Source organism: Miniopterus schreibersii (assembly GCF_964146895.1).
Source record: "Miniopterus schreibersii genome assembly, chromosome: 2".
NCBI lineage: Eukaryota > Metazoa > Chordata > Mammalia > Chiroptera > Miniopteridae > Miniopterus > Miniopterus schreibersii.
In genome coordinates this window covers 27,508,526-27,522,547 of record NC_138102.1, presented here as the reverse complement: position 1 = coordinate 27,522,547, position 14,022 = coordinate 27,508,526, and the positions used below count along the sequence as shown (strand labels likewise).

At 51.1% G+C, this 14,022-nt stretch overlaps 1 protein-coding gene across 1 annotated transcript in view; it reads left to right on the top strand.

The window, feature by feature from the left end:
- The window catches only part of COL4A2 (collagen type IV alpha 2 chain), a 178,510-nt gene extending 165,172 nt beyond the window's left edge, over window positions 1-13,338 (top strand). The window contains exons 37-48 of the mRNA XM_081128618.1: window positions 129-236; window positions 1,000-1,107; window positions 2,319-2,390; window positions 2,846-2,971; window positions 5,186-5,302; window positions 5,761-5,922; window positions 6,036-6,134; window positions 6,668-6,814; window positions 7,179-7,295; window positions 8,572-8,763; window positions 9,961-10,247; window positions 12,257-13,338. Of these exons, the coding sequence (XP_080984744.1) occupies window positions 129-236; window positions 1,000-1,107; window positions 2,319-2,390; window positions 2,846-2,971; window positions 5,186-5,302; window positions 5,761-5,922; window positions 6,036-6,134; window positions 6,668-6,814; window positions 7,179-7,295; window positions 8,572-8,763; window positions 9,961-10,247; window positions 12,257-12,514 (1,793 nt within the window). The 3' untranslated portion in view covers window positions 12,515-13,338. The remainder of the gene's footprint in view (window positions 1-128; window positions 237-999; window positions 1,108-2,318; window positions 2,391-2,845; window positions 2,972-5,185; window positions 5,303-5,760; window positions 5,923-6,035; window positions 6,135-6,667; window positions 6,815-7,178; window positions 7,296-8,571; window positions 8,764-9,960; window positions 10,248-12,256) is intronic.
- The last annotated feature ends 684 nt before the right edge of the window (window positions 13,339-14,022 follow it).

Below are 14,022 nucleotides of genomic sequence, written 5' to 3'. Positions count from 1 at the left end.
CACAACAGAAGTACCGAGTGTGGTAAGGCAGCGTCCTCTAACTTGTGTCCCCTTGAACCCTGCAAGCGTTAAGCCCCAGTGTGATGCATGTTGATGGTTTGTTCCAAGCAGCAAATCTGTGGTTACAGGTCTAAAGGGGTACTTTGGAGAGAAAGGAACAGAAGGTGACATCGGCTTCCCCGGGATAACAGGCATAGCTGGAGCCCAAGGCCCTCCCGGACTTTCAGGGCAAACAGGTAACTCTTGTAGTCACACAGTCTTCCTGCAGCACACGCACTCCCCTGGGTATGGCTTGAAGGTGCAGCGCCGGTGGGGCAGAGTACAGCTGAGCCTCCCAATCTCCAAGACCCCAGAACAAAGGCGGCCAGTTTCACCAAGGAGTTATCTGCTAGTTTCGCACTTCACCCTAGGAAGCTTGCTCTTGCACGGTTCACCTGCCGGTTCACCTCGCTCTGCCTTAGCGCCAGACACGCGGGAACAACCAACCTGGCTGTGGGGGGCGGGTTTGTGTGGCCCAGTGTCTGTCCCTCCATGAGCACAGACTAAGTTCTTGTTACAGGATCTCTTTCATGAATTTGCATATGCAGAAATTCCTTTGGGGACCCCAAGTTAATGACAAAGCAAACAGTGAACTAGTTTCATGGTTTTTTGGTTTATTGCTGCTTTTGTTTTGTTTGCTTCTGCCCAGGACCTGTGATTCTGACAGGCCCATCCTCAAGAGTTTATATTGTGGGTTCTCTCCAAACTTCTGTTTGGATGATAGGATGGGAATAAGAAAACACCAGCTGTTCTCTCTTTGGAAAGGCTGAGCTAACTCCACTGAACTTGAATGTGGGGTCCAAAGCCACTTGCATTCCCTGCCTGAAGGGAAGCTGGTCCTTTCCCGAAAAGCACCCCGTCCTCCCCATGCAGGCAGGACCTGGAGGCTGGGAGGCAGGCCTCTCCCAAGGTCTTCAGGGTTCCTATGTCCAATTTATGTATTTGTCTCCCCTCCCCCAGGCTTTCCAGGACTGACAGGCCAGCGGGGGCCACAAGGAGACCCTGGCCGGGCCGGAGTGCCGGGCACCAAAGGAGATTATGGCTGGCCAGGTACTCCGGGCTCACCAGGTAAGACAGTCCCTCCTTTCACAGACACAAGCGCACGATGAGTCACAAACAGATTTGCCAGCCCAACAGGCGTGGCTCGGAGGTTGAGCATCAGCGTAGGATCCAGGTGATTGCGGTTCGATTCCCGGTCAGGGTACATGCCCAGGTTTCCAGCTCAACCCCCAGTAGGGGGCATGCAGAAGGCAGCCGATCAATGACTCTCCTCTCATTATTGATGTTTCTATCTCTCTCTCTCTCCCCCTCTCCCTTCCTCTCTCTGAAATCAATAAAATCAATAAAAACATTTTTAAAAAAAGCAAAACAGATTCGCCAGTTGAGGAGAGGCACTATTAACCAGGTTAAGCTCTCTCCACGCTCTTTTCTGTAAGAATGTGTGAGATAAAAGGCAGCGGCGTTCGCAGTTTACTGTCCACACAAAACACATCTGGGAAAAGATAGACACACCAATCTGCAGAGAAGTGCTTCGCTCCCTAGGATGATAAATGAAAACTGCCCAGGAAGCCTCAGTGCCCACCCCTCAGTCAGCATATGGGCAGCACAGAGGAGGGACCAGGGGGACAGACACCAATTTGTTCCTCTACAGGCTTCCCAGCTTCCCACTGACTGAGGTCTGGTGGAGCCCTTGGCAGGACTTAGAGAGTTAGGCAGTCTGACCTGGACAGGCCCCTGCTCAGGGTCAGACCATGAGTGGCTGGACAGGCCCATGTCAGGGACAGGCCCTCAGTGGCTGGACAGGCCCCTGGTGGGGGACAAGCCCTCAGCTGCTCTATTGCTCAGAATTAAGGATGACCCACCACCTCCACACTCACTGTTCACATCACAGGGAGAATTGCCACCTGTGTCCCGTGTCCTACTTTAGAAATGTTTGTCCTCGAGAATCCAGAGAGAACAGAACTAATGCCAGGATTCGTCCCAGGCAGTTTTTACAAATCAAACACGTATAGGCACTCAAGCTCCAAGAAGAGAAATGGAATACACCACTTCCCAGTTCCCTCCCGGCTCGAATAAGTCTGTAAAGATTTTAGGAAATCAATCTTTAAGTTACTGGTTCTCTCAGGTGACATAGAAATGATTGATTTACATGTCAGACTATATGCTGAACTGTTTGCGGGGGTTTTGAATAAATTGGATGGGTAACCCTATCATATCAGATGAATTATTTTAAGGGTTTCTTTTTGGCTCTGAAATAACCATGAGTGAAACCCACACAGGTTCACCGGGCATCCGAGGCATCGGTGGATTACACGGCTTGCCAGGCACCAAAGGCTTCCCAGGATCCCCAGGTACCCATGGCAGTTGCAGCCACTAGGCCACAAAGCCACGCCCAGCATGGCAGGGAGGGGGCAGGGTCTGGGAGGGCCATGTAGGATACAGGATATGTTGGGAGGTGTTCAGAGAGCAGAACTGCTCCATGAAGACTGATCACCCTGACGCTGTGTGGACTCAGGGTCCCTATGGTTCTGCAGACCACCTCCCCAGGGTTCCACCTCCAAAAACCATCACACTGGAAACTAGGCCTTCAACATAAGAATTTTGGTGAGATAGTTCATTCATAGCAGTGATATACCAGTCTCAGATTGTGGGACACTGAGGCCACATAGCAAACTGAAATTGCCCAGCTGCCTTCTGGTTGCCTATATTTGAGTCTCACCAAAGAGCATTACTGTTCTTTCATTTGTGAAAATTAACCTTGCGTGGTTGAAGATGCTGACGTCGCCGCTGTTTAACCCTGCCACAGGTGCAGACATCCATGGAGACCCAGGTTTCCCAGGTCCTGCCGGGGAAGCGGGTGAGCCAGGAGAGGCCAACATCCTTCCAGGCCCTAGCGGAGCCCCAGGACAAAAAGGGGAGCGAGGAGTTCCAGGTGAGGCCAGACACGTCCAGCATTTCCATCTGCATATCCAGAACCCAATGCTTTGCTGGGCAGCCAGAGTGGGAGAGATATGAAGTCATGCTTGTCAGTTCACCCATCTGCCCTCTGAATGGAGTTAGGAAAAGAGTCCCTCGAGGATGGAGATGAGACCCAGCCTGGGAGGAACAGAAAAGTGAGAGACCTTGATTCCACATGGCGTGTGCAATTCTGGCCCACAGACAGCACTTACAAAACATCACAACATCGTGCTCTGTATCACACAGCGTGTATTAGCATCTGATTCACAGAACATACTGTTCAGGCTCTGCAACTGACAAGAGACAGAGTACACATGAGCAGAAACTAGCTCTCTTTCATTCCTTTGTGTATATGTCGGCTAAATGCCTGGCACAGAGTAAGTGCTCAATATTGGTTCAAAGTCAATACTGTGAAACTATAAGGTAACTGTCTTTGACCTCTACTGAAAAGCTATGTGTGCTCCAGGATATCCTGAAATTGTCCTATGACATGTTCACCTGTGCAGCATTAGTTTCTCAGAACCCTTTGAACATACTGTGTAGCTGCCTGCACTCCATCAAGGGGACCTCAAACATATCTCGGGCTCTCAAATGACCCTGAAGCATAGGGTCTCTTTTTTAAAGTTGTTGTCCCCTTACGAAGCCCTCATCCCACATGAAAGTCACCATAGCCCAGTGACCTGGTGGCTCCTGAGTGGTCCTTCAGACCAGAGCAGACCCTTTCCTCTGCCCACCAGGCCGCTGGGGATAAGGAATGGTGACTTTCAGTGGTGACATTCACAGATGGCTGGTCAGGACTCTCACTCTTCTCTAAGAATAGGGAAATAATGCCAATCTGTGGAGTCCCTGCATGAGTTTCAGAAGCTTGAATTTGCAGCCGCAATTATTTCTGCAGTGATGTTTGAACTTCAGGTCATGATTTGATTATGAGTTTTGCAAAACGGCCTTTCATTGAAACTCCATTGGGCAGGGCTTTTATTTCAATACTTAGGAAGATTCATGAGGACCACAGAGAAAATGAAGTTATTTTGGCCCTGATTGCAGCAAACTAACTCCTGCTCCTTCCATGTCCTCATTAACAGAGGCCCACTCACTGCAGTTAGTTGAGCGCATTATGTTTTCGTGGGAGCCTGGCCAATCTGGATCTTCTAACTCAAGAGTTTTGCTGTTAGTCACTGCTGCTCACCATCTGTTTTGGTTTCTTTGTGACAATAGTTAGAAGCAGCTCACCTGGTGTTATTTTATATCCAACTACAGATAGTGGCTGGTTAATCCCCTCAGTCTAGTAAACGCACTAGCATATTGCCTGTAATTAGTGAGACCAAGGCAACACCTTCTGGCACGTGCTTCTTCGTAACACTCGGAAGTTGCCTGAACAGCGCCTGTCCCCCTGCTCTAGGCACCAGAACCTCCCAATGTGAAAGTCTCTTCATGTTGCTGATGAATAGCGATTCGTCATGAAGCCACGTGGGGGACACAGGCACCGCTATCTCACAGATTTTCACTGTGTTGTCCCAACTCACTCTTCCCTCTATGGTAGAGATAATGGTCCCTGGAAACTGTGACATTCTGATTTTTTTGCAGAGTTCTCGTACTAACCTCTGAGTCCCCAGACCTTAAGGGAAAACAAATACTCGTATGGCAATTAGGGGAGAAACTAGTCTCCTTCCCTGTTGGCCATTTATCTTGCCACTTGCCATAGCTGGGACCCAAGATACTGAAGAATAGCCACAGGGAGAATTAAAAATATCGGTGTGGCTCAGAGCCTCATCTTGCCAGTACTGGAGACTTCTGTCCCATCACAAGTGCCAGCAGAACCAACAGACCTCACCTCTCAAGATGCCGTCAGGGCGGCCCGAGGTGTCATACACAAGTAGCCACATCAGTGGGGCACAGTGACGCAGTCTCTGAGCAGGTAGCCTCTGTGTGAGAATGAGATCCCAGTGGAGGTGGGTCCGAGGGGCCCTCTTGGCAGCTGATGGGGCTGGTGGAAGTGGGGGACACAAGACCGCTACCTCCCTGTACCCACCCCCAAGAGCTGTGTTCGACATTCCCTGGCCTCAGGGCACCGCCCATCACTGCCTGTCCTTGGTGGCTGTGCCCCTGGACAGGTGATAGCATGGAGGGGAAACAACAGATGAAAAAGTTGGATGCTGACACTAAAAACAACTTCTGTTTCCCTCCTAAGGAGAACGAGGCCCAGCTGGGAGTCCAGGACTGCAGGGGTTCCCAGGCTTCACACCCCCTTCCAACATCTCTGGGTTACCTGGCGACCAAGGGGCGGCTGGGATATTTGGCCTAAAAGGTAAGCAGGGCTCACACTTCTGGGCGTTGGAATCTCTCAGGGCTCACACAGGACAAACACTGCGCTTCCACCCATATGAGGTCCTCAGAAGAGTCCATTTCGTAGAGACAGGAAAGAAGATTGGGGGTTGCCAGGGCTGGGGGAGGGGGGAAGGGAGTTAGTGCTTCATGGGGACAGTTTCAGTTTGGGACAATGAAAAAGCTCTGAGGTGGATGGTGGTGATAATTGTACAACAGTGTGAATGGACTTGATACCACTGAACTGTGCACTTAAAATGGTTAAAATGATAAATTTGTGTCACTTCTATTTTACCACAATAAAAAGAAAAAGTCACCGAGTGTTACAAACTTGCCAGAGACTAAACAGATGGCTTTCTGTCCATCTTCCTGGGCTACCCCAGACCATTGTGACACCTTCCTCCCGTTTAACCTCTCCTCTCTTATGACTGATGTTGACAGGTTATCCAGGCCCCCCGGGGCCACCTGGGCCTGCTGCTATTCCTGGAAGCAAAGGTGATGAGGGGCACCCAGGAGCTCCAGGAAACCCAGGGACCAAAGGATGGGTTGGGGACCCTGGGCCCCAAGGCCGGCCTGGTGTGTTCGGTCCCCCTGGGGAAAAAGGTAACTGTGCCCACACGAAGGTGTCATGTCCTGGGGGAGGCTGGTAGCAGTGGTCAAAGATAACTAGAGCCCCTGCCCAGGCATGTGTCCTGAATGTCCTCCTTGTCTCCAAGGGCCAAGAGGTGAGCAAGGATTCATGGGAAACATAGGAGTCACCGGAAGTGTGGGCGACCGAGGCCCTAAGGGACCCAAAGGAGAACGAGGGTTCCCGGGTAAGTGGCAGCTAACATGCCTGCGGAGCCACCGTCTTAGATCGGCTGCCCCCAGGAGTGGGCTTCAGAACTACCCCTGCCCCTCTGGGCATGGGGACAACTCTAAAGCCAGTCTTTGTCCTGTGGCCCAAACCCTAAAGTGCAAAGAGGAAAGCGAGGTGGGGTCTGCAGGCACTCCCGAGGGTGCATGAAAGTAATCCTTGGGGGGCAGGTACTGACGGCCTCTCAGATGAGTCATTGTTAACCCCCTTCATCTCTAGGAAGCAAGATTGTTCTTCAGAGCTCCAAGATTGGTTTCAACGAGTAAAGCAATGGGATAGAAAAGAAATGATATGCATATATGCATAATCCATGAACACAGACAGTAGTGGTGAAGGCCTGGGGGTACAGGTGTGGGGTGGAAGGAGTCGATGGGGAGAAAAGGAGACATCTGCAATACTTTCAACAATAAAGATAATTTTTTTTAAAAAGCAATCAGAACAAGAAAGTGAGTGGTCCTCCTGTGTCAACTGGCCTTCCTTTTCCCTTTCCAGGTACCCCCGGTCCTGTGGGATCCCCAGGGATTGTAGGAATCCCCCAGAAGATTACTATCCAGACTGGGCCAGTGGGTCCACAGGGAAGGAGAGGCCCCCCTGGGGCACAGGGAGAGATGGGACCCCAGGGTCCCCCAGGAGAACCAGGTAGGAGCCTTATTGTAGGGCTACCAGGGAAAGGCTCCTTGTCTTATTTGCTTTGTTTCCACTTTTGTTTCTTGCCAAAAGCATTTTTTTAAAAAAATATGTCTTTATTGGTTTCAGAGAGAGGAAGGGAGATGGAGAGAGAGATCAGTGATGAGAGTCATTGATCAGCTGCCTCCTGCATGCCCCTGACTGGGGATCGAGCCCGCAACCCGGGCATGTGCCCCGACTGGGAATCAAACCCCGATCTCCTGGATCCTAGGTCGATGCTCAAGAGCTGAGCCATACCGGCGGGGCACCAAAAGCATTTTTCAAGCACTAGTGTCACTCTTTCTGTGGCACTCACACCTTTTCCATGACTGTGCAGGTTTCCGCGGAGCTCCTGGGAAGGCAGGGCCCCAGGGAAGAGGCGGTGTGTCTGCCATTCCCGGATTCCGAGGAGACCAGGGGCCCATGGGACACCAGGGACCAGTTGGCCAGGAAGGTGAGTGATGGACGATGAAAGGAAGCGGTGGGCTGGGGTCTGCCGGGGTCTGACAGATGGACTGTGGTATGCAAGGAGGAAATGAATAAACAAGTGCTGAGAGGAGCAGAGATAAGAGGCTGCACCCCTTCCTCTCTGAAACCCCAGCTCAGCTCCCAGGACCCTCACTGCAGCCTTGGTCCTGGATGCACCCCATAACACCTGCACCTAGCAGAGCACCTGAGCCTAGCAGAACACCTGGCACAGAATCTCCAGGACAGGCTGGCTTCTTTCCTTCCTCTGAGACATGTGCAGGTGCCTCAGAAAAGGAAGCAATTGGCATACCTGAGAGACAAGATTTGTGAAGATCTGAAGGCCTGAGACAGTGAGCTAAAAAACAATTACATTAACAGGAGCCATTGTAAAGTCTTGTATTATTGATTTCTTAAAATTATTTGTACATGTGCAGAATGAGCTAGGCTAGAAATAATAGCAAGTCATGCAAAAAAAAATTCTTGGGATTTGTCACCCACCTGTGCTCATTATGGTATGAGACTGCACTGTCAGCTCCCAGATCTCGGGAAACAGCGATCTACTGCCCTCCGGATGGACTCACCCGCGGCCAGATTGTGTAACATGGGGGACGCACATCTGAAACACACATGGGCAGGTAGCAGCCATCCAGGCTAGGAGACTGAGACAGCGCAGGGCGGAGGGGTTTCCTAGTGAGAAAGCAACAAGATACGAAAATGTCCTTGCAGGGGAAGGGCCATGGGAGACAGCTGATTTCAAACGCTTGAAGGGTTGTCCTGGTGAAGGCAGAGCAGACATCCTTCTGTGCCCTGAGGGGAGAATCCGGCCCCGAGTGGATATTTCTAACCCCAGGATGAGCCGCCTCTCCCTAAGCATCCAGGAAAGGGAGGCCTGCCGCTCGGGATAGAGGCCAGTTGGTTAAGGGATGGAGAATGCAGGTTGATACATCTGGGGACCCTGCCAGCTGTTCTAGTTCTTGCTGAGCACCGTGAGGGGAAAACTAGCGGGGCCGACTGAGCCTGTGCCCTTGTTCAGTACCCTCACTGTCAGCACCCCATGCTTCCTGAACATGGAACGTAGGTCAGGTCCTCCCCGGGAGGCTCTGGTCTTCAAGGGCAGAGGCACTGACACCTCAGCCTCGGAAGAAAGCCAAGCGACTGCTGTACATGTTACCACGTGGTGTCGGCCGCGGGCTGTGGGCTGTGGGCTGTGGGCTAAGGTCTACATTGCAGCTGAAAAGTGGCTCCTTTCTTTCGGACCCTAGGGGAGCCAGGCCGCCCGGGGACCCCCGGCCTGCCCGGCATGCCTGGCCGCAGCGTCGGCATCGGCTACCTGCTGGTGAAGCACAGCCAGACAGACCAGGAGCCCATGTGCCCCGTGGGCATGAACAAGCTCTGGAGTGGATACAGCCTGCTGTACTTTGAAGGCCAGGAGAAAGCCCACAACCAGGACCTGGGTACGTACCACCCGCCGGGCCCCGAGGCCCCTCAGCTGGAGGTGGTCAGGATCGAATGGCCACAGTGAGGTTCATGAGTCCTCTAAGGCGGATGAGCTTCTCTTGATTGAAGGCTCTGGTCCCATTCACGTCTCTGGGGCTTTAGAAAAGATTAAAATGGCCTTTGATGCCCTCAGGTCAGGACCACGGAGACCCGCCTCTATGGGCTCCCTTGAGGCCCAGCCTTGTGCTGGCTCCTCTCTGCCTGGAGCCACCAGCTGCCTTACCTCCTTCTTGCTTTTTGCCCCAAGTTCTGTAAACAGTCAGGCTGGGGCCATGGGGGCCTGGAAGTCACATAGAACCCCCAGGAGAATGGATATGTGGATGGGTGTGCTCGGATTTATTCAAGTAAGCCTGGTTGCCAAAGGAATTAAAATGACTTAAAAGCACACAGAAAATGGAGCAAGCGCACATTAAAAGCAGGGGCATGGGGGGAGGGTGCCTCAGTCTGTGGTGTCTGTGGTGGGGACAGTGGTTGAGGAAACCTGTCCCACTGAATCCTGACGATGTCTGCACATTCCTCTCTGTATGATCTACCTCCGAAATAATTGTTTTTGAAACTGGGGCAAAGGAAACAAGAAAAAGGGCCTGAGAGCGGGACCAGGGCCAAGAAGGCATCCACAGTGCTTGACAGGCTTGCTAAAGGTGGAGCACCGTTTGGTTCTACACGTGTGAGCAGTCAGTGGGAAAAGGGAACCCTGCTCAACTGAGTAATTACTCTGGCCATAAGGAAAGTTGATTTTTTTACCCAGAAGCAATAGAGTTATCTGCACATGGAAGTGGCCAGTGTTTCTTCTGGGAGGGTGCTGTGGGGTGTGGTGAGCCAGACGCTCATCTCAGATGCTATCGGGGGTTTCTTCAGTGGGTGCTTTAAGACCCCCAACAGTGGCCTCACTCGAAGTACTATTTGTAAAGATACCACTCCCCGCTGACCCAGCTTGGCCCAGAGGTGTGTGTGAGAACTTCTAGAAGGGCAGGGCTGAAACGCCAGTATAGTCTGTTTCCCCCCAAAAATTGGAAATTGGCTCAGTCCCTCAGTGTGCAGCTGAGCCCCTCCAAATGGGCACTGGGGCAGGTCCCTGACACGGGACCTCCGAGCCCAGCCGGGCCTGGAGGAGCCTCTTCCCGGCCACACTCCACGGTGACCTCCTTTTGCAGGGCTGGCGGGCTCCTGCCTGGCTCGGTTCAGCACCATGCCCTTCCTGTACTGCAACCCTGGGGACGTCTGCTACTACGCCAGCCGCAATGACAAGTCCTACTGGCTCTCCACCACGGCCCCACTGCCTATGATGCCTGTGACCGAAGACGAAATCAAGCCCTACATCAGCCGCTGCTCCGTGTGCGAGGCCCCGGCCGTCGCCATAGCTGTCCACAGTCAGGACGTCTCCATCCCCCACTGCCCCGCCGGGTGGCGGAGTTTGTGGATAGGATATTCCTTCCTCATGGTAGGTGGTGCTTGCAGCTCTCGCTCAGCCGTGGAACCAGGTGGAAATCGAGTTCCTCTCCCCAGCCACACCCTGGCTGGGGATGCCGCAAGAACAGCTGCCAAAAGTAACCAGACAGGGCAGTTCTGCAGGCCGCGCACTGCCCAGGGCGGGAGTGAGAGCCTGAGTGTAGCCTGCACTTTTACCTGCACTTTGTTAACTGAGCCACATGCCTTGGCCTGGGGCCGACCCTGCCCAGAAGGGACCCGTTAATTTGCCACCAAGCCTTTTTAATTAGAATAAATTTGGCTCGTCATCCGTCTTCCTAAGCAGAACACTAAAAGTAAAACTCTACCAGTTTATCCTAAGGCTAAACACAGGGAAGACTTCTATCTAGAATCTGAAGTACCCTATGTAGTATCTATCTAGAACCTAAAGTGCCCTCAAGAAACAGCCAGTAACTGGTTGGTTTTAAAGCAGATATATGTGTGCTGATGAGGAAAATCCTGGAATATCACTGTCAGGTCACCTTTGGGTATAGAGAACTCTGTCCTGGCCAGCTTACGTTTAGCTTAACATTAAGAGAAGCGACTACACCATGGTAGCATCCCTTACAATTACCGCTCACTCCACCACTGTAGGGAGAAAGGAAAGTCCAGTGGGGGTAGTAGATCTTCTATTTCATTTTTATTGATTGTGACTATCATAACTCCATCACAACTCTAGCCATGGTGACATTAAATATTTCATAAATTATATTAATGATATAATATATAAATGGATTCACAGAAACTCAGAGCCCTTACTCAGCCAGGCTGGTTCCAGCTCTGAGGCTCCCAACCCGGTGCTTCCTCCTGACCCCGTCCCAACAGCCTCAGGAGTCTCCCTTGGGGAGCCCTTTCCAGGGCCTACTGGGCAGCTCCCAGGCATGGCCTCAGCTCTCTCAGACCAGAGTGGGGCCTGAGACGCCTCGTGAAGATATGCCTGCTTCTCTCGGCCTATTTACAATAAACAAGAATGCAGTAGCTCTGGGTTGGTAAGGCTTCTGCATTTTGTGAGCAGAAAACTTTTAAAAGGTTTTTGTTTTTTGCTGGTCCTTGCCCATATACATCACAGGACAGCCTCTTTTGTTCGTGCAAACTGAGGCTGAGAGATTCCTGTTCTAAATTAGCAGGTTCTGACAACCCACTCCCCACTCAAAGCTTGCTTGACAAGCCAAATGACACTCTTATAGATTAGCTTTGCGATCGGGAGCCTACCACGCACTTTCATAGGAGCTAAAGATGTTTGTGAAACAAAGAAAGCAGAACTTGAAAGTGGCAAAGGAAATTCCCAGCCGGCAGCTGCTGGATCATCTCCAGTGACTAATTGCTTAATTAACAACCCTCTGATTGAAAAAAAAAAATTAATTACATGACTAGTAGATGTTCGTTGTTGGAAAATCAGCAAGTAGAGATTTTCTAAAAAGAAAACTAATGAAAACCACTGACATACTCCCTCCATCTTCATGAAGGTTAGCAGAGGAGGGGCAGGGAGGGGTCACTTTGGGAGTGGGGGTGCTTGTTTTTAACTTAACCTCAGATGCTGAACCACATCTTGATTTTATTTTCCCTTTAAAACAAAAGCTAACATTTTGGTATCTCTTCTGCCAGGCAAATGCTTCATTCTTTGAATGGATGAATGGGGAGATGATATTTTTGCCCCCAAATGTAGTCGGTTGTATCCACCAATTATAACCTGCTTTTGCTTTTGTTCTAGTTGTCACTTCATAACAATCAGGACTGTCCATTTATGTCCACGCACCCTCCCCCGCAGCGTGCCTGCTACCCGGCTCTGCCTTCCGCACACCTGCCCGGATTTATTTCGCTAGCTAAGCCCCTAGCGGTAAAGAGCACGTGCAGGTGCTCTGTGTTGACATAAATAGATGTTCACGGCTGTCGTGCAGTTAGGAGAAAAGCGCGTCACTTGTAGCCTACCCGGGGCTGCCCCGGGGAGCGTGCTCACAGCCCTGTCCCTCTCCTTCTCCACAGCACACAGCCGCAGGCGACGAAGGTGGCGGCCAGTCGCTAGTGTCGCCAGGCAGCTGTCTGGAGGACTTCCGAGCCACGCCTTTCATCGAGTGCAATGGAGGCCGTGGGACCTGCCACTACTTTGCCAACAAGTACAGCTTCTGGCTCACCACCATCCCCGAGCAGAGCTTCCAGGGCTCGCCGTCCGCCGACACGCTCAAGGCGGGGCTCATCCGGACCCACATCAGCCGCTGCCAGGTGTGCATGAAGAACCTGTGACGCCGCCCCGGCCGCGCTTCGCGCAGGTGCACCCCTGGGGCCACGTTGGTGCTTATTCTTAACTTATTACCTCAGGTGCTGACCCCAAAAATTCATTTCAGTTTTTTCTGCAAAAACAAAACAGAGAGGCCACCGAAGGAATTCAGCACCAGCACTTATACCAAATAGCCACTTGTCATCCATTCATAGGTGCTCACCACTATCTCCACCCTGCAGAGTGCAGCCCTCCTCTGGGACACCGTGACCCCCCAAAATGGAAGACTGTTGGCCCCAGCACTCCCTGTCAGGCCACACTAGACTATTATGAGCTAAGTGTATGTAATTAACTTCTTAATATGTACCTCTGTAGTCACCGCACTTTCAAACCTCGCACGCAATCTACTCATTTAACTCACTTAATGGGGTGCTATAGACAAATGAAGCCATACAGCCCGAGGGCTCCTGAACTCATTGCCACTGTTCCCACCTGAGGGTCTCCTGGAGATGGGCCGACACTGCCCTCTAAGCCAACAGCACTATGACAGCAGGATCTTCTCCCAAATACAGTTGATGCGAATTATCCTAACCCCCTCAAGGCCAAGAAGACAGTCACACGCCATTGGGTTTGGCAAAAGTCACATAGAAACGAAGACCTTCTAACTGTCTGTTGTCAGCTAGGCTATTTGACAGCCAACTCCATACAGTCAGAAGTGATGTTTCCACCGCCCCCAGGCCACTCTGGAGATTGACCCTCTTTTTTTTTGTGGTAAATTGTACTCCCATGACTAAGTTCAATGTCCTCTATAATGACTATAAAATAAAATTTGGTTTTGAACTTTTTTATACCCCTAGTTGTTGATTGCCTTAATTTTCTGAAGTCTGTAGAGCACAAAATTTGCTGACTGCATAGGTCCATCCCACCCACCCACCCCACACACACACTGCATCTGGGCCCTGGAGCTATTCTCTTGAGTTTCGTTAGACTGGAACCCAAGTCTCTGGTATTGTCATTGCATTCTCAGGGTACTGTCTTTGTGTTTATAATGCATTCATTTTTGCAGAAAGCACCCCAACCATCACACGTGGGAATTAGGGGGATGGGTACTTCACAAAGGGACTTCCAAAGTCATTCAGTTCATTCCAACCTGACCTCCCAAGTCAAATCTCAGTATTTCCAAGAAAGTCTTCAAGATATATTTCTGGCTTTGTTTTTTTTCTGGAACCCAGCTGACCCTTGGGAACCCAACTCACAGGATTTATTTTTACCCTTTAAAATTCAATCTCATATTAAACTTTTTCTAAGAATAATTTTGACCTAATGAAATAAGTATTCCACCTGATAATGTTATTTGACAAAGGTGAGCAGCCATCTCGGCTTGCCATTCCCCCAGAAGCTGACCGAGACAGGGACTCTGCACAGGAATGTTATTTGGGGACATGATTCCAGGGAATGGAGTGGGACCTAAGCAGAGTGAAGCCAGGAAGGAGGGCACCTTACTAAGGGGGCTTCTGCCCTTGGTGATTTAGGG